The 21,100-nt window shown below is 43.0% G+C and overlaps 1 protein-coding gene across 6 annotated transcripts in view; it reads left to right on the forward strand.

Annotated features, from left to right (window-relative positions):
* Window positions 1-21,100, forward strand: part of CPSF6 (cleavage and polyadenylation specific factor 6) — a 435,319-nt gene that overhangs the window by 167,020 nt on the left and 247,199 nt on the right. For 3 of the 6 annotated variants that reach the window (XM_078678617.1, XM_078678601.1, XM_078678635.1), the window contains exon 5: window positions 18,982-19,152. In XM_078678617.1, coding sequence (XP_078534743.1) covers window positions 18,982-19,152 — 171 coding nt within the window. Of the gene's footprint in view, window positions 1-18,978; window positions 19,153-21,100 lie in introns of all 6 variants that reach the window. The other 3 variants (XM_078678596.1, XM_078678608.1, XM_078678626.1) reach the window with 1 other exon arrangement.

Genomic DNA, 21,100 nt, shown 5'->3' on the forward strand with positions numbered 1-21,100 from the left:
AATAATATCTAAAAATTATTACCCCTTGGTACCAAGCATATCTCTCAACATACTCACATGCTAACAATCATACCACACTCAACCTCATACTCAAATGGAGAAGGAACTGAATAGACAGTAAGCAGAATAACAATGCTAGAGTATTGGCCACCAGATGTACTAATTGGCCATCGCAGCAGGTCTACGCGCGTTTCGGCAGCACTCGGCCGCCTTCATCAGGACCTTTTCCTCGTGATACGGTAAATACCAAGGGATCTGAAAAATATATATACAACAAATCACCATTTCGTTACCACCCAAGAGAATAGGATCTTCTTACAGCATTAATTTATTCACTGTGTTACATGGACCAGAAGCTCATCAACTAGACCACAAGCGAGGACAACATATAATGCATATGACTAATAAAGGGGAGCAAATTTAATCTAAGCCATCTAATAAAGGGACTTCAAGGGTGCATTAATCAGACTTACACGGTCCTTTGTCAATAAGGCATATTCCCCATGGCTGCGAGTTAAGGTAGGGCCATAACCGGGTACTCCTGTTATTCAAATACAAGTATCAGTGAGCTTACCAATTGGCACAAACAGCAGTGGGGTCATGGAACACCGGCTCTCGTGGTGGTCATAGGGCGGGATATCCTATTTGTCCTTAAGATGGCTATAAGCAAAAAATTACTTGTTTTAACCAAACAGACCTCTTAGTATGGAGCTGATAAAAAAAAAACAAAAAAAAAAACGCTAAGAAAGAGGCCCGTATTTATGGGACATCTATTTCGTCCTTGAAGGAATATACCTTTAATAGTAGTTGGAGAGGCCCGGTTTGGCGGTCAGTTCATAGATGTTTTCTAGTCATGGAGTGGTTTGAGACATAAACGGTCAGCGGGAATTCAATTAAAATCCTACCATAATCTATGATGATAAAAGAATGAGAAATCCGATTAGGTTAACAAACACGTGCTACTAGAGTAAGCGTTTGAAGAAAAGGCTGCAGAATGAGTTCTTACTTCAATTTATTATAAAGGGCACATTTGTTAGGAAGGCATATTCGTTGGTGAGCTTGCCGTGATCTAAGATGGTAAAAAGATAGAAGAACCAATTGAGTTAACATACACGTGTTGCTCAAGTGAGTGTTTAAAGCGAGGCACGCCAGATAAGTTCTTACTTCAGTTTATTTGGAGAGACACCATCATGAGAAAGGCACAATCGTGTGTAAGGTTGCTCCGTAGTCTGCGTACCTAAAATGTGGATAGAAATATGGTATTTTATATGCGGGTGGATAACGTAAGGCAACTTACAGTTAACCCAAAATGCCAAGATCATTTGGTTATGCTCCCGAATTTAATGCGGTCGAGGACCCCCAGAGGGTACTTGAGGTGGGTAATTCTCAGACCTTGCATTTTTTTAAAGGAAAAAAACAAGGTTCATTGGCGATGTCCCTAGCCACGCTCTATTCTATGGTGCTCCTATGACGCATTCCCTTGCTTGCGCTATTTTGCACAAAGTGTCTGTAGCATCTTTTAAGCAAAATTGATGGCGAATATAAAAGCCAGACCACAACCTAACAGTTGGGTGCATAGCAGGGTCGGCATTAGGTATTAGCGAGCTCGCACTGCCCTAGTTTGCTTACCTTACGTCAATACTTGTAGCCTCGTGTCTCCGCACCGTCTGTCTCCACTACCAGCAAACGACTAAACTGAGAAGTCCACCCTGTTTTAAGAACGGTCAGCGGATCCCAGTGTCACGTGGGGAGTCGCTTTCAGATAGCGTAGGGCTGGCGTCCTTCATCATGAACATAGACAGTGGACTACGCTCCAGACCGCCATCATGATGTAAGACGCAAACATCCCCGTTTGCAAACATCAATAAGGGACTTCACTCCGTTTGTAAACACAAACAAGGGACTATGTCGTAACTCAGTCTACCACTGCTCGTACCAGATGTTATCTCTAGTAAGCCTGAGTTTAGAAATAATTAAAACGGCATTCTGAGATTACCACGGCTAACAGGAGATAAATATCTGTAAATTATTATCTAGATAACAATATTAACTAACCGAAAAGTCATAGCTTTTTCAAAAATTTATCAGTCAAATACATAATGAGAGTTGAAAAGGCCCATTTTATTTAGACAAACATCTTTCAAATGTCGGATACACCCAAAGGAGCAGTACTAAGGAGGGGAAAGCATTAGAGGCAAGCCACCTGATATACTATCAGAGACAGGTACTATATAATAGATAATACAATACAAGTGGGATACGTTTTGGAATTTCTGTTTACTTGGTCACATACCAAGATAATTCTTCATTCAGACCACGTTTCACGGTGTCCAAATGGAAAATCCAGAAGGTCTCGCGTTTCTTCCGCGTAATCTCATTTAGTTGGCCCAATTTAGGTGTCACTTTTTCCAAAATGCACCATTTGATCTCATTTTCTTTATGAGATTTGTCCAAACAATGCTGAACCAGAGGGGCTGTCAGCTTCTTTGTCCTGATTGCAGACTTGTGTTCACTGAAGCGGACACGAAACTCACGGCCTGTCTCACCTACATAAGCCAATCCGCAGCCACAGAACATGATATACACAATATTACTACTGCGACAGTTAGTCAAAAATCGCAGTTTGATATGTCTTTCATTATAAGTGATTGTGTCAGAGGTAATGGCTGAGTCACAAGCGTGACAGGAACCACACCTGTGATTACCTGCCACAGCAGGAAGGCCTGTAATGGAAGGTTGACTGGTAAAGGGGCTCCTTGCCAGTGATCTCGAGTGAACTAGCATATCTCGTAAATTTTTGTTCCTCCTATATGCGAGCATAGGGAGTGGGAGCGCAGGAGCATTGTCATCTGTATTCAGAATTCTCCAATTTTTATTGATGATGTTCCGGATCTTAAAATTTAGGGTTGAATGATCGATCACGCATGTGATCCGCTCTTGTTTGACACGTTTGTTACCCAGAAGGAGTGCCGACCTATCATAATATTTGGCTCTTTTGTAGGCATGTCGCACAAGGCGACGCGGGTAGCCTCTCTTAAGTAGTCTTTCCCTGAGTGCGTCTCCATGTAGATGAAAGGAGGAGATATCTGTACAATTTCTGCGAATTCGTAAGAATTCCCCGAAGGGTACAGAGTCCTTTTGGCAGTTCGGGTGGTAGCTATTATATTCTAAGATGGTGTTTTTCGCCGTACTTTTCCTGTATAGACTTACTGTCAGGCATCCATTGATCCCTTCAATACTAATGTCAAGGAAGTCTACTTTCCGAGTGCTAAAGTTCATGGTGAACTTAAGGTTGGTATCACTCGCATTGAGCCAAAGAAAGAATGTTTGCAAAAGTTCTTCTGGTCCACTCCAAATAAAAAAAATGTCATCAATAAAACGCTTCCAAAGCGAGATGTTTTCAAAGAACGGGGCCAGTTCGTTATAAATGTTCCTAAGTTCCCATTCTCCCATGAATGCGTTGGCCACGGATGGAGCACAGGAAGCCCCCATTGATGTACCCTTAATTTGTTTGAAAAGTTTGCCGTTGTATTCAAAGAAATTATTCATCAGTACAACCTCCAGGCATTGGAGAATAAAAACATCAGGGCGATCTGATGGATATCTCTTGAGGAGATCGGACACCGATCGTAACGCCCGACATTGAGGGATGTTGGTGTACAATGCCTCAATGTCGAGCGTTACGAGAATGTCCGTCTCTGGATTGAAAGGGAGACCCTCTATTTTGTTAATAATGTCCCCTGTGTCGCGAATGTAGGAATTGTACTTTTGGATTAAGGGGCACAAAAATTTGTCTACATACTTTGACAACAGCTCTGTATTAGAGCCAATGGTTGAAATGATGGGACGCATAGGAGGATCAGTTTCCGATTTATGTGTCTTTGGAAGACCATACAACACAGAAGTGACAGGAGCTGTTTTGTTGAGAAAATCATATTCATCCTCACAAATGTAGTCATCTGTGAATGCCACCTGAGTCAATTCCTGGATGTGTTTGTTCAATCTTTCCAGTTCCCTACGTTGTGCTGGTCTGTAATGTTCAGTCACAGCCAGCATCTCCAACATTTTGGCGTCATAACTCCCTTTATCAAAAACAGCAATGCCACCACCTTTGTCACAAGGTTTGATGACAATTGACGAATTAGTTTTTAATTCATTCAAGGAGGTAGTTTCTATCGCAGAGAGATTAGTTGTTGGTTTGTAAGGATTTTTCATAACTCGTGCAATGTCTTGGAGAACATTCTTTTCAAAAATACCAACTTCAGTTCCCACCATGTCTAGGGTGGGTGTGAAGGTCGATGGAGGTTTGCATCCTGACATGTTATTGTCATCTTCAGTCCGGGGACGGTCAGTGAAAAATTTATTAAGTCTAACTTTGCGAAAAAAGGCAAATTTGAGTATGAGGTTGAGTGTGGTATGATTGTTAGCATGTGAGTATGTTGAGAGATATGCTTGGTACCAAGGGGTAATAATTTTTAGATATTATTCGTGTTGTATATATTTATGATTCTTCTGTTTTTTGTCAAGGTTTTTGATATGAATTGTAAATTCTTTCTTTTGTGATTTCTTGGATGAAAAACAGTATTCAAATGAACTGAAAAAATGAAAAAATAAATTTTGTAATGTTTAGAATTTATTTAGTATGTTATTTGTATCTATCACCCAATTAGAAAATTTATAGATGGAATTGTATAATTAAAATATAAGGCCATTGCAGGAACGTTTCCACATTGCTGTGTTTTTAATATATACATATACGCCCCTTTTACCGGTAACACGCCCTGCATGGCGCCTTGGGGGGAAAAGATGAAAAATAGGAACGCTGTTTTTCTATAGGGGGCACATACAATGTCTTTTAAAACAACGTCACACAAGACGTTAGAAGCACATACCTACTTCCTCCTCTATTCACCACTACTGGATGGCACAACCCGGTTTCTAAAACGGGCATGTGCCACATAAACACTATGTACAATCTCTAAGCACAACATGCATAATTATAATGGGGTATTAAGTCTCACACAACAGGACTACAAACCCCAGAAGATAAGTACATAGTTTCAAGCGCTAGACAGCATTACCCCACCACAACATGTACTTCCAACACAACATTAAGTGGGCTATATTTATACCAATGGTGAATCAGATCCACTAAGGGGACTGATCGCCACGAGATGCTGGGGCATACCACAACCATCTCATACACATTATGGGTGGTTCACTGCGGCCGGTGTAAAATATACAACATACATAAGGCCTGAAACAGACGGTGCTGCAGATATGACACTATGCATACTCTAAACGCACTGTTACTTCTAAGGGGCATTTGAATCTCACTCAGCAAGACTACAAACCCCAACATGCAGGTACATATCTACGCACGCTACACAGCATTTCTTTCACCAATGCAATATGTACTTGCAGCACAACATTATGTTTTGCTCCGATGACAAAGCCGATTCAGCTTCACTAATTGGGCTGATCACTATGAGAGGGTGGGGTTACCACAACCACACTCACCTCACACACACTATGGGCGTGGCGAGCCCAAAAGGTGGAAGTCTTCTCCTACCACAAAGACTGCACTTCACACCATAGGTGAGCTGGCAGCTCTTCAAGGGGAGTTAGCCACCGATTCCAATCAGAAAGCCGGGAACTGAGGTTCAATGCGGCCTTTCTGAACACCATAAAGAAGCCACAACCACACTCATCTCACACACACTATGGGCGTGGCGAGCCCAAAAGGTGGAAGTCTTCTCCTACCACAGAGACTGCACTTCACACCATAAGGGAGCCGGCAGCTCTTCAAGGGGAGTTAGCCACAGATTCCAATCAGAAAGCCGGCAACTGAGGTTCACTGCGGCCTTTCTGAACACCATGAAGAAGCTGGGGGTTCTTCAAGGGAGTTCACCGAGACTGCCAAAGGCATCCCATATGGCCGGCCAACTGCGGTTCGTCGCGACCATAAAATTCGCCAACTACAGTGGGGGGTGCACACCCTACCACCACGTGCTGCACATACCGACAGTAACACAAACACAATCAAAGCAATACCTCAAACATTGCATATGCCTACCATATAGCAAGTTGGTTGACTGGGAATATGTAGGAACACATACCCCACATGTGGCCCACCGGAGGGAACCTCCTACTCATCACAAGGTATAAGAGCAAACGCAACACACACCTAACTAGGGCGTGTTCCAGTTTCAACTACCATTACCCTCCATAAGGGCACAATGAACACAAGCAGGGTGCAGTTCTTCAGGCTTCCTGCCTACATGATAGAAACTACACATGGTCTGCATACGGCACAGTGAAAAGTTACGGTGTTTCTCCCTTGCACGTAATCACAAGGCAGCTAAATACCAAATGACACCAGGCAATAGCCTAATAAACATTAGGAGACCATTCGCAAGCAGTTAGCCAGCAGGCCCACGGTGTGCAATACACTCAAAGGGCCGTCACCTTCCTTGAACCGTGTGGCCAAACTAAGTCCAGAACAACTTCTCCTGTACAAGTCAATATTTGGATAGGCCACATGGGTGGAGTATTCTTCATAAAGAAAGGATAAGCGCACACATATGTGGGCTTCTGCTTCAAAATATACATATTAGATATATGGCTGATATAGCATCAGGTACACTTATATGTACAAGCCAAGGCAGATAATAGGGTAAGGCCTTTCTTTCCTCTACCCTCCTTTCTCTACTAAGAACATTAACAGGACGCATAAGCAGGTAATAGCGCCCAGGTTCTACAATACCATAACCACGGACAGGTGGTAACACATTTCTACAGGGCATCAGCATGCCCCTGCAGTGGTCTGGGCTACCAAGGTGAGCATCAGACAACAAATACGTACTACCGTAAATCAGCCAGGCACGCCAAAAAACCATTAAGCCGTATCTACTTATAGTAGTAAAAAGCGGCCCATTGCATCCCAGAAAAAAAAAAGAGCCTAGTGGTTGGTAAGGACCATATTAAAATTAGCACGCACAGAATATAACAAGGAAATCAGGTGTTAGCCTACACCGGGATGAATGGGCCTAGAATGTTTAACCATTTGAATAAAATATCAAATGGGGTTGTTCCTGGTCACATCTAACATTTTTAAACAAATGCAAATTAATAGGCAAGGTAGTACGTATATGGGTACTTTCCTCAAAGGAAAGCCGTATGGATACCTACTAGGTAAACAGGTAGGCCAATAACTAGCAGGAGGGGCACAGGCCCACTCTACCAGGAAGAAGGGTGCAACAATAGCCTTCCTGGCTAACACACCCTTTCAAGACATATGCCTGGCGGCAACATGGGCTTCGGTGCACACGTTCACAAAGCACTACTGTGTGAATATACAAATGAACAAGGAAGCACAAGTCGGACAGAAGGTGCTTCAACATATATTCAACAACCAAAGCTCATCTTCCACCCAGCCGCCGCAAACGTAACTAAACCGCTACGAAGTCTATGCACAGCATAGTGAATCCAGAAAGATTCACGCTGCAAAACGAATAGTTACTTACCTGTCGGTGTAGTTTTGCAGCTTGAAGATCTTTCTGGATTCACTAGCGATCCCACCCACCTCCGCCAGAAAGATGAGGCTGGAGAAGCAGGTGGTAATAGTAGGACATATAGAGATATAGATGTTTGCATACGTATGTAGACACATACTGGCAAAATAAAATTTTTAATTAAAAATAAAACATTAAAAAATAAATAAATAAAATAAATAAAAATAAAAAACAGGTGTGTACATGTCAATATGTATATACTATTTATATAGAAGTCACCTTTTTAAAGATCTACGAGTGTCCCTGCACTCTCAGCCCCTTAGGCAATATATATAGTACACTTATTAAGCGATGAGAAAAAATCGCAAGGCAGAAGGGGAAAAAAAATAATAATCTGAGAGCCTGCACACACATGATGGGGGTTGTAGCCTCACCAGGGGGATCAGGTTTCGCAACCTCCCACAGCAAAAAAAAAATAAAAAATACAAAGCACTTTCCGAACTCCAACCACTAGATGGTGGAATATGCACAGCATAGTGAATCCAGAAAGATCTTCAAGCTGCAAAACTACACCGACAGGTAAGTAACTATTCGTTTTGGATGGCCAGCCAGGGGTGGCATAATACATGCTTCAGCCCCTGGTAGGCCCTGGGTACACCTATGCCCTGGATACCTAAGGTATACTGTACAGGGACTGATAAGGTGACTCAGTATCCAATCAGATATGTACCTAGGGTACATGGAATCCATTTTAACAGAGAGAGCAGTGGGCCTGGGGTCCTGAATAGCAGGGCCCCAGGTCAACTAAGTCCGAAAACCAGCAAAACACCAGGCAAAAAGTTGGGGGCAACCATAGTCGGGGATCTACCTTCCTACAGGGCCCCTCTAGGATCATTGCCCATTCCTCATCAGTCCAGTCTCTTCCCCTGTCAGCTGCCCACTTGTCTCTCAGTGATTGGAGAGTGTCATGCGTGTGTAACAGTGCCTCGCCAACCAATGGATCACATGTGCTCCATTTCCCATAACATGCATGTATTGCACCAATAGTTGCATCGCGTAATTCTTCGGACATATCACCCCATGCCTTCGTGAACGTGTGTAAAAGGGACGCATGTTGCAGAAATTGCCCCATAGGTAAGTCTGTGTCCGCAGCTAGCCTGTCAAAGGAGAGCAGTGCACCATCCGTGTACAGGTCAGCCATCGTATCCACCCCAGCCTGTGCCCATCGTTCCAGCATGGTCACCGTTACTACCCCACCGACTCTGGGAGTGCCCAACAATGGGAGGGCTGGAGCACAAGGTTTAACCACTCAGTTGAGTCTCAGACCACGTACATAACACTTGCGGGCTGCCGCTAAGTGTATTTGCGTCGGGCAAGGCGTCCTGGTCACGGGGTGAAACAGTGTGTGGACCTGGGTATGGGATAGAGTCATGGTGTTAGAGGTCGTGTCAGCTAGATTTTTCCCACTGAGCCATCCAGCCACCCGTTGTAAGTGCGCCACTAAGTAATAAAGTTCTTGATTAGGGACCGCTAGCCCCCCAGAGGTCACCGGTGCATAAAGCTTCTTCAGCGCCACTCGAGGTCTGCCGGTGTTCCAGATGAGAGCTCTGACCATAGTTTCTAACTCTCGGAATATGCTGGTTGGGACATATATCGGTGTATTAGAATAATAATATAGGAGCCGTGGTAACACTACCATTTTCGTCAGGGTTACCCTGCTAGGCACATTGAGGGGGAGTGTTTTCCAAAAAGTCATTGGTGCTTGTAGGGAGGAGATAGCCCTGACTAGGTTACCCTCCAATATGTCCTCGGGGGACCGGTAAATATTGACACCCAAGTAGCAGGCGAAGTCCATCCATGCGGGGCGTTAGACGGTTCTTCCTGGGTGACCTTGAGTTACCCTTTTCGGCTTCCGCCTGCTTATTGCTGGCGGCTCCGTCCTGTCTGGGATTGCCTTTGCTCTGCCTCTTCTCCTTGGATTCTCTAGGTTGCTCTTCTCCTACGGTGCTCCTCTTCCTTGCCTTGGGCGGAGGTTTTGTTGCCTCGTATGGGCTTGGGGTGTTTGGCCTCCTTTCGCCGTGCCTTGTTCCCTCTGCGGAGTGAGGACAGGCTGCCTCTTCTCTTCTTTTTCCCGCATCCCCTTTGGGGTTGGTGGTCTTCTGCTGGCTGGGGTTCTCATTTGCCTGAGGGGACGGGGCTCCTCGTCCTGTCCTGGGACTCGGCCCCTGTGGGACCCTCTGTTATGTGTGTGCGGAAAATGCCTAGGCAGTCAGAGGATTTCAAATAAAATAAACAAGTGAGGAAACCAAGTCAAGGACAATTGAAAAGCTGTAGGGGTGATATAAACTCATCAAGTTTTAATAAAAACACATATATAATTAATTAATAAACACATACAATATTCAATGAAAATAACAGCTAAATAACACAATGCTAAAAATTCACAACCAAGGAGTTACATTAAAAACAATGACCATATCAATTTATAACAGGAACACCGATCATGGGGGTGTCCACCGAATTAATAATACAGCACTCGACGCGCGTTTCGGCGACTTAACGCCTTCTTCAGGAGCCACAAAGCAATCTGAAATAATAATACAGAAGCATTACATGAGAAAACGGTACATTGTACCTTCTTAAGTGTGGCAGTAAAACATACATACATAGTTCCATATTTCGATTAACTTCAAAGGACCATTACATCATAACAGCTAATACAATTGCCTTGGACAGAAATGGTTTCCAAAAAACTCAAAAACTTTGTTTACTTTATATTCACTGATTGATACATATCGTCTAATAATGCGAGAGTACAAAACACGTTTTGTCTTTAGGGTCAAAGAAAATTGTGTGAACACATATTTCACTGTCACATATTTGATAGGTTCATGCAGTCAATTACAATGATGATACATTAACAACTTACTTCACACGAACCAGGGATTTGCTCGGTCAATGCTCAAAAGTAGAAATATGTATGGACCAAATTAGATCTGGATGGAAAGAAAGAAATTGGGGGGGGGAAATACCATCTCAATATTTCCAAAGATTAAGGAAAAGGATGAATAAATTGAGCACAAGTAATGGCATTGATGCAGGCAGCCAAGGGCATTTGTTAGATTTTAATAACACAATTCCTGTTGCCACAGATTAATCTACAGAATAGCTGCTTCTACACCTCTTTAGGGGATGACAGGGCCGGAAGTAGGTAATGCACACTGCATATAAATACCCGATGTGCCCGATGTAAAGACACGTAGACTGCAATCTTAATTAGGTTGCGGTGTCAGGTAGGGGTTTACTATAAATGCCTGAACCAATAAACGAATCTGTATGGGTGGAGAAAATCCATGTTATTCTCTATCCTACAGTCGTATCCAGATTGAAAGGTCACAAAGAGGGGGGTGCAAAAAAATATACAATGTACCTGCAGAGTGATATCTCTGAGCCTGGATATTTCTTGAATGGTGCTGCCGAGGGCGATATTCACGACGTAAGATAAAAATGATAAAAATCTGGAGACAGATATAAATCCATTACTCAATGTCTGTCACAGTGTGGCAGTTAAAGCGTTGTTCAAATTGTAGAATAGCAAAGCTGCAGTGCATCTAATAATGCAAGAAAAGGAATTATGCATGAAATGGAGCCCAAATATACACAAACGAGACTAAGACACATGAAGCTAAGGCTTTGAAAATGATAAGCCGTGGTCTCCTCGGTGCAAGCGTACGCAATGTAGAGGCATGCATAATGTCTCTCTGTTGTGAAACTATTTGTAAAGACCATGTTTCTTGAAAATGTCAATAGTCAAAAATCTCACCCGTGGGATTGAAACGTGCGAGTCGGTTAAAACTGGTGAAAATTGGTCAAGCTTGGCAGCCGGAGGTCAAACCTGCAAAATATAATAAAACTATCAAAATGTGCACCCTTAGCTGATAGGGTGTACTAGCTGACGCCGTCTCAACTGGTACAAAACTACAGGAGACGTCTCTAGGGTGGAAAGGCGGAATGCGGGAAAATTTCTCACCTGATAGTGGCCGAATCTGCCCAGTTACTGTGTACTATGTAGCGTAAATGGTACGGCTATACAGATGTCGGGTTCGATCCCGTTTTACCAAACACACACTTCAAGTGCAATTTAAAATGTAAGGGTCCGTTGTGGAATGTCGGACCTGCAAGATACAAATGAATTATCAATATACGCATCCTCGGTAGTCTCAACTGGTGCAAGGCTATCAGAGAGCTCTCTCGAGTGGCGACGGCGGAATGTGATGCAACTCTCACCTGACGTCGGCACGATATGCCCGGTGTCTGCGCACTCAGAGGAACGAATGATGCGGCTTGTCTGGATGTCGGGTGATGATCAACTGACACCCGGATGGCGGTTTATTTAAATATCTTGCCTAACCTAAGGGGTTTACCTAGTAGGCGGTGCTTACTACAACAGAAGATGACAGACATAAATAAAAGACTCCGTTCGCCGCGCTGTTGCTGACTGAACTCAAGTTAAGAGAAGGAGGAAATTCGTACAATTTACGATTCCCATTTAGAGAGGGACCCGTATTGGATGTCATGAATCCCGATAAATAAAAAAATAAAAGGAGATCCTATATGAAATGATCCAATATTAACATAAATCAGGGTATAGTGTGTCTGGAGTCCCTGGTGTAAAGAGGGCTCCTAGAGGGGCGGCGCTGACTTCACTATGGGCAACATGGAGGAAATAGACAAAAGACTCAAGAATAGCTTGACTAAACTAAGTAGCCAGGATAAGCAATGTAGTTGAATATACAATTTCATTATTGTTGCATATAATGAAAACGACCTCTATGGTGGGTGTCATAGAAGCTATATGACACAAATACACAATATTTTGATAAACAAAGAGTGTACCGATCGGTCACTAAGTAGATATACTAACCGAATATTTTTAATAGACTCTATATAGCAAGGATCTCAATAGAGAGTCGCCAGGGTCAAAGACCAATATTACCTAGTGGTGATGTAGACAGTATTTACGATAAAAACCAGCAATTACATTTACGAACCATACAGTAGTGGAGAGGCTGGAATAGGGTCACTGAATTCATACTACATCTAAGTCAAATAATTGCGTTTTCCCAAGGGATTTCAGAGTTCAATCCCTTTTTGAAAGTCTCCAGTGAAAAAATCCAGAAGACTTCACGCTTCTTACGTGCTATGTTGCCACCTGAGTTGTCCGCAAGTCTGATTTTTTTCGATTATGCACCATTTGAAGTCATTCGGGGTATGATTTTTTTCCTGGAAATGTTTAACCAGGGGTGCTGTGGTTTTATGTGTCCGAATCGCTGAACGGTGTTCAGTCAGTCTTACCTGAATCGGTCTTGATGTTTCGCCAACATAGCCAAGTTGGCAGGGGCAAATGATAAAATAAATGCAATTGGCTGTCTTGCAGTTCCACATGTCTCTGGCCTCGAAATGACATCCATTGTGCTCAAAAGAATCACCTTGCAAGATACTAGAACAAGATTTACAGGAAGAGCATTTGACCGTGCCTCTCACCGGAAAATTGTTTCCAATAGACCTTTGAACAAACTCAGAGGTGGAAACATTCGATGTAAACCGCGAATGTACAATCAGATCTTTTAAATTTTTGTTGCGTTTGTAGGCAAACAATGGTTTTTCAAACTTAACCTGTGAAGTAGGATTAGAATTCAAGATATGCCCATTTTTATTCACAATATGTTTAACTGTATTGTCTAACGTGGAGTGTTTGGTCACACAGACTAATTGATTCTTGGGTTTGGGGACCTTTTTTCTGAGTAAAGCATCTCGATCATAAAATCTGGCTCGTTTGAAGGAATCTCGCACTAGTCTGTGGGGGTATCCTCTATTTAAGAACTTTTGGCGCATAATATTGGCTTGAGTATCAAAATCGGCAAGATTGGTACAGTTCCTTCTCACTCGAAGAAACTGGGAGAAAGGTATACCATCGCGTTGACTTCGGGGGTGAAAACTCTTAAAATGCAGAAGAGTGTTTCTGGCTGTGGGCTTGGTGAATAAGTCAACTATCAATTTGTTGTTTTGATGTTTAATTATCAAGTCTAGAAATTCGACCTGATGTCTGTTCGACTGGGCTGTGAATCTTAAGTTAACATCAGTGAGATTGATCCACTGTAGAAATTCTTCTAGAGTTTCTTCCCCATTGGTCCAGATAAAAAAGATGTCATCAATGTATCTGGACCAATGGGAAATGGACTCGAAGAACGGGGCTACTTCGTTGTATATAAATTTGACCAGGCGGGTGGGGTCCTCTCGCAGACCTTTCTTCCCCTTGGGTATGGCTAGGGTATCTATTCTGCGTGAAGGAATCTGCGGCTAGTAGTCCCTATCAGATGTACGAGTTACTTACCTTAGGTAACGGCGTATCTGGTAGAGAAGATTCTAGCCGCAGATTCCTTCACGGACCACCCTTCCTCCCAGTTCTGCAAGGATTTTTGGCTTGGTCTTTTGCACTCCCTTCCCTGTGGGTGGCTGTGTCTTCTAAGAGTACATTCTTTCCCTCTTTCTGACAGGATGTTCGTCCTGTTTTATTGTTTCTTTTCCTCTTCTTTTGGGCATATTGGAGGATAGGTTTATAGGTACTTCTTTGCCCTTATTCTCTGGTTGCTCCAGGCAGGGGCCTACCTTCCACCCCGCCACTCTCCCCTCCCTCCCCCCTTTATTACTAGCGTTCTGGGCCCTCTGCTATCCTCTAGGTTGGGGTCTTTTGGCTGTGCCTCTGCCCCTTGTTCCTAATGGGGGTTGTCACACTATGATGGGACTGTCTTGGAGTTTTGTCGTTCCTTGTTTGTCCCGGACTGGTTCCCCTTCATTTCTTTTGGTTGGGGTTGGAGTCCTGCTACATGTTATCATGACGTTTTCACAAATTTTCTTTTGTCTCCAGGGGGGCTGTCTCCGTACTGGCTGGGTTGCTGCTCAGGGCTGGGCTCTGTTCTTTATTCATTTCCCTGCCTTTGGGTACTGCAGTGCCTGGCACTGCTCTTTATAGTGGTGTTCCTAAACATTCCTTTTTCCAATTTTTCTGCTCTTTCGTACACTGTTCCTACACTCCGTTTTATCTGATGGCTCCGTGTTGTGGGGCGGAAAAGTTCTCCGAAGAAAACTGACGTAGGCGCGCCGAAGAAAACTGACGTAGGCGCGCCAGGGTGGGACTTATGTGACCTCGCTGACGTCTCATGCACGGACAATGCCTGGGTTCAGTCTCGTCATGCCCTCCCCCCGGCGCGCAGGGATGCTGGGCAAATTTTTTTCCAGATCCAGTCTCATGTCTGGGGATAATTCTATATGAAGGAATCTGCGGCTAGAATTGTCTAAACCAGATACACTGTTACCGAAGGTAAGTAACTCGTACGTCAGGGTTCAAGCTAGAAGTGCAGGCATCTGTAATAAACATGCTGTTTAGAGGGAAGCATCTGTTTGGACCTGCACTCAATGAAGTATGGATGTTCTTTAACCAAACACAGCCCATTCCACACCCAGTCAGTAAGGTGCCTGAGACTTCTACAGCCCAGTGGCAGCCCCATGCCGCACCATGACCGCTTTCGCGGCAGGGTACAAGAAGAGGACAAACGCGGACACGTTCGGGCCCACCACGAAGTGACTCATTCTCTCAAGTGTCCCCACCCGAAACTCCAGTGGAGGAATCATAAGTGGACTCCTTGGAGAATGGGACGCAATCGCCTCTGACAGATGGATATTAAGCATAGTTTAAAACAGACATTACATTGCATAGTACACATAAAATCAAGGATGCTGCCACTGAGGGGGTGGGGGAAAGACTCAACCTAAAATAACTGTCTCGCTACTACAGGAAGTACGAGAGCTATAGTAAATACAAGCCATAGAAAGAGTCCCCAACGATCAGATGAACAAGGGCGTGCACTCTGGATACTTCCAGAAGCCAAAGCAGCCATTAAGAGCAATACTGGATCTACGAATACTAAACCGCTATATAATGAGATCTTCAATATGTCCGTGGTCTAGGAGGTCATACAACTGCTTAAAAATAGACCAAATATTGCCCCAGTGGATCAAAAGAACACCTAACTGCACATACTTATGAATTAATACAAACAGTTCCTTAGGTATGTAGTGGACAAGGTACACTACCAATTAAGTCTTACCTTTTGGGATAAAATCTGTTCCCATGGTATTCACAAAGTGCATGGCTGTAGTGGCCGAGCTCTTAAAAAGGCAAGTGGTAGACATCTATGCCTACCTACATGATTGACTAACAAAGGCAATGCCAGAGGGACATACAGTCATGTTCACCGCGCACAAGTTGGAGTGCACCATGAATATGGAAAAAATCGTCCCCAGCACCAGAGCAGAAGCTGTTCTTGGTGATAACATTGAAGTCAAGGGAGGTGAAATATTCAAAAGAGCCCTGGCATACCAAACTAGTCTATACTAGAAGGGTCAGCCTCTTCACAGTGAGGATTGTGATGAAACTCGTGGCATGATAGTGTCCTGAATACCTCTTGTCTCACATGCTGGTTACAAAGGCGATGCATAGAGAAGTCTCTCTCAAACGAATGGTCACAGGGATTTGCGAGGATCTAGTGGTTGTCACAGAGGCAGTGCAGAATGAGATGGAATGGTGTAAGCTAGTGAACATAATAGAGGCTTTTCAAGACACGAACTTCTATAGTAACCATCACAACGGGTTTCTCACACATGGGGCACCTCAATGCCTGGGGGACCTGGAACCCAACAGAAGCAGAGAAACATGTAAATGTGCTGGAACTAAAATTTGTTTTCCTAGCTCTGAATGCCATCCATATTCACACACAGGGGTGAGTATGGATGGCTGTCCAAGTGCAGACAGTTAAAACAAGCACTATATTCTAGCTTCACAACCAAGTTTGGGGGATCAAGGACACGTACTCTCAAAACTGGCACATGAAATCTGTGAATGGGCCATTCATAGTCCTGGGGTGATACACCTGCCATGGGTTAGGCAGACACGCTGTACCTACAGTTCACATCTAGGCATCTGCACCATTGGTCAAGGGGGAATATCCTATTGATGTACTGGTAAGGGACATTTCATATGCCGTTTCCCCAATCTCACTGGTGCTAAACAATTGCAAGCAGTCATCAATGACACTGATCCTCATTGCACCACAATGCCCAAGAGAAATGTGGTTTTTGGACCTCATATAGACTCCCCAAAGAGAAATAATAAAGTTACCAAACTCTTAGGACCTCCTAATGCAGTAGTAGCGTAAATACCGAGGGCTTAGAATTTGGACATTTGAGACTCCCTAGGGAGAACCATGGTATTTCTGAGGGAGGCCAGGATTTCTGCAACAAGAAAATGCTATACAGCTAAGTGGAACAGATATGCTCACTGGTATAACAGAGATGGGTTCCTAAATACTAGAACACAAGAAACCATATCTGCCTATGCATCCTTTAAGGTACGCTTTGTTGGCTGGTCATTGTCTCATACACTAGGGGACAAATGGGTCGAAACCTCATTACTGCACCCATAATGTAAGATTCCTAAAGGGATTAAAGAGGATAGTTCCACCAAGGGCAATTCCCACACCTGTGTGTAACCTACACTTGGTAATCAGCCAGCCCATGCACAAGGCAGAGCTCAAGTATTTGATGCTAAAAACCATGTTTTTAGTGGCATCACCTCACATACACGAAGACAGGATGGTCATTAGAACCAAACCCGAATTTCCTTTGAAAGGTCATCTCGATTTTTCCACATTAAATAGTCCATTTAGTTAATGGGATTCTTTCAGCATGTGTAGACCAAAGCTGAGAGAACCGTACACACCCAGGATGTAAGGAGCAGAGTTGATATACTACTGGTAGGAAACCAAACCAGTCAGAAACGGAACACAGTTCTTCATATCCTTTGCCCCAGCTACCAAAGGTCAAGGACACTATGGCATGATGGATAGCGCTAATAATACAGATGCAATACAAAGAATCCGGACTGGCATTGGAGCGGCCAAATGCCAATCCACACGGAGCAACCCTTGTCTTCCTGGCAAACTTCTCCATGCAGGACATATGCAACGCAGTAACTTGATCCACACTTTCAAGAAACACTATTGTGTTGGCACCCAACCCAGAGGAGAAGCACAGGTAGAACCGAAGGTTCTAAAACAACTACTTGCAAACACTCACTCATTCGCCCCCCCCCTTTCTCTTTGAGTACTTCTATACAATCTGCACCCAATATTTTCTGTTAACATTGGGTCCATGAGGACCCAAAGATGGAGCAATGCCACTGGTGATACTAGTGGGTGAGGGTCTTTTTTTATAAAACCTGAGATTTCCACCCTTCCACTAGTATGCTTTAAAATGAACTAGTAGAGAAGAAATTGATGTAAGTGTCCCCTCTCCTCTGGTACTGCAAAAAAGACATCCTACAGATTTTTCCTTTCACCCTCCTTGTAGTACTCCAGCAAGAAAGAAAACTAAACACCAGTCCCCATGTTAAAAGAATAAACCGCAAATTTCTCAGAAGGCATAGCCTGACATTTGACCTCTTGTCTTTGACACACTGAAAATGTGACAAGATAAAAACTGAATTTAAAGGCTTTTTTATTTATTAATTGGAGTTTCCTGACCTGCCAAAAATTTACTTGCGACGCACAGTTTGGGAAAAGCTGTTCTATAAGGAATCTCCTTGCGAGGAAGTTCTAAGATAACCAGAAGATGGTATTGACATAGTCCAAGACACCTTAATTGTGATATTTGCTGCCAACAGTTTTAAAGGCTTTGTCACATTCAAGCTTTTACAAGTGAGTGTTAAGATAATATCTAGAGCGTTAGTGAAAATTGTGATACAACTGTTCACTAGAGTGCAGGGTTTATTACTTTGCATTCAATCAAAATGTCCCTCATACAGATTTTATCTTGAATTGCAGAAGTGATCACATTTGTTTTAGCAGAGAATACATTCAGTTGCCTGCGTGCTCAGTTCATATGAACTGGAGGAATTAGTGTAAAGCATCTTGGTAGCATCAGCGTGAACCCTAGCCAACCTGTCTGACAAGTTTGTGACTTTGCTAATCCTTTTGCTTGATGGGTCAGAAACATTGTCATCACGTTTTATTTTCCAGTAAGGAAACCTATCAAATAGATTTTTGCATCCTACAAACAATGTTCATTTCAATTAGTGAAGTGACAACTAAGTGCAGTGACTGACCTATTTCTCTTTTCTAAAATGGTATTTCAGTTGTTTCTGTGGTTTTTGTTGCCTTTTGTTTGAAATAAGACATGCATTAATCATGCCTTTTTGTAAATTATCTTTTGTTTCTAAAAGCAATATGATCAGTTGCTCAGAGCTTACCCACAGCAGGTTTAAAAAAAAAAAATAGAAATTGCTGTGCTGGGGGCTCTTTAGGTTATTTAAAAGTTGTATATACTTTCTGTTCTATTTTCATTGTTGCAGCCACACAGGCTGGGCAAATGTCCGGTGAAGGCAAAGCCGGACCTCCAGGAATTAACTCCCGTTCACCATTTCCACCAGTTGGCAGAGGTCGAGGCCGCTTTCCACCTGGCCCTGGTGGCGACAGATTTCCTGGTCCTGGTGGGCCAGGAGGCCCTCCACCACCTTTTTCAGGTAACCAGAATAGTGTTTTCCTTAAATGCATGTTTTCTTAGGAAAGTTTTGAGAGATCATGCAATGAAATTATCTCAAGTGGATTGAAAGATGGTAAACGTGGCATGTTTTTATTATGTTTATTTCCTTTACGTTATTTAAAGATGTGTGTTATTTTTGGGATGTTTGACTCTAAACTATCTCCTGGATTTCTTTAGTAAACGCACACCCCCTTGGCATGATTATTTATTTCTGTTACTTTCACCTGTAAAGTGAATTACGCTTGCTTGATATTTTTCCCTTCATACAAAGATGTTCATTTTCCCTCCCTTTTCTAGATAGAAATTGATATTGGCCCCAAAGTGTGCCTGCCGGTGGGCCCCCAAAATGCAGTAAAATGAAAAAAAGAAAAACATTTTTTAATCCAGACCATTCACATTTTGGTTTTTCTCATGAGGATTTCATGTTTATTTTTTCCAATTTTTCACCTCCTCTCTATACTTTAAAAATGTTTTATATTAAATTGCGTCTACCAGATTGTTACGGGGACTTAGAATGCTATTCAGTTAAACTGTTCCATTTCCCAACGGCTCTTTAAAACAGGTTAGCGTGGCTACTTTCATATGGTATTCTTACCTTTTAAATTGACAACATAGACAAGTTTACAGATTCTCTACAGATGCTGTGAAACAATCCTTGTTTCTTGTTTTTGTTTCAGAGAACAAAAGAGCTTTCATGCAGAAGTGGCAAATAAGCGAATATAATAGGACCACACATTCTACACTCTTGTGGAATTGTTTTTGTTCAGTGGCTTGATTGCTGGTGTACTTGTCCAACTTGACACAATTAAAATGTTCATATTGCCAACTTTTTTCCAGTATGTCCAAGATTCTTCTGATGAGATTAGTGGCCACTAGAAAATCTACATTTTCAGATTGACCCGAGGCCACTCTTCGTTTAATTAAATTTAATCCTTATCAACAGAAAATTTATACAATTTCTCCTCTTGCCTTTTAACCTTTTTTTACTGGATGGTGACCCTGAAACTGAACCTAAACTTGTTTCTTGGTGTCTGCCTCCTTAAAGCTTATATCATGATCTACACTCAATAATTTGGGCCTTGCCTGGCCTAGAAATCATGCAAAACTTTTTCAGAGGGACTAGTGAAATCCAAGTGATGCTGACTCTAGCCTCCCATGTTGGCTCTGGTTTTGATCATTAAATACTGCTTGGGAAGATCCATCAAGTCTGTAGCTTCTGGCATGAAGTACAGGCATGGTGGGCAGGCTGAATAGAGGAAACTGGGATTTGTATTTCAGTAGCCCCACTTTTTTCCTGTTATGTGATGCATTTTTTACTGAAGTGTACTGAGTTGCTGCTAACCAGGGTCCCAGTATTCCTTTCCTAAAAATGTTCAATTGATTCCCCCAATTGGAAATACCTTTAGCTCCCTCTGTAAGTCCTAGTAAATAGTACCCCTAGGGCTTGAGGTACAAAAAAGGGTCTCTAAAGGCAGCAATACAAATTGTGCCACCCTAAGGGACCCCTCACCAAGGACATGCAAGGTTTACATTGCAGGTTGCGGGTCTTGGGACAGACAAAAGTGAAAACATTACATGTCGTACATTCGTGTGTGCCATGCCCCCTAACACTGCCTGTAATATTTGTAAGTGACCAAAACGGCAGGGCTGACAGCCCAAAAGCAGTGTGCTGAATATTACTTGTGGGGGCATACCTGCATGATCACATATGCCCCTGCGCTGGTCAGTCCTATTACTTACTTACTACCTGAATAAATGACCATGGGAGCCATTTTTAAAACATGCTGGACACTGGTGAAATGAGTTCCCCAGCTACCTGATGGCTTCACTGAAAATAGGGATGTTTGGTATCCAAAATCTCGAATTGGTAAACCCACACTGCTGCTAGTTATGGATTTACGAGTACGTGCACCAGAGGGCACCTTGGA

The sequence above is a fragment of the Lissotriton helveticus genome, chromosome 1_1, assembly GCF_964261635.1.
Source record: "Lissotriton helveticus chromosome 1_1, aLisHel1.1, whole genome shotgun sequence".
NCBI lineage: Eukaryota > Metazoa > Chordata > Amphibia > Caudata > Salamandridae > Lissotriton > Lissotriton helveticus.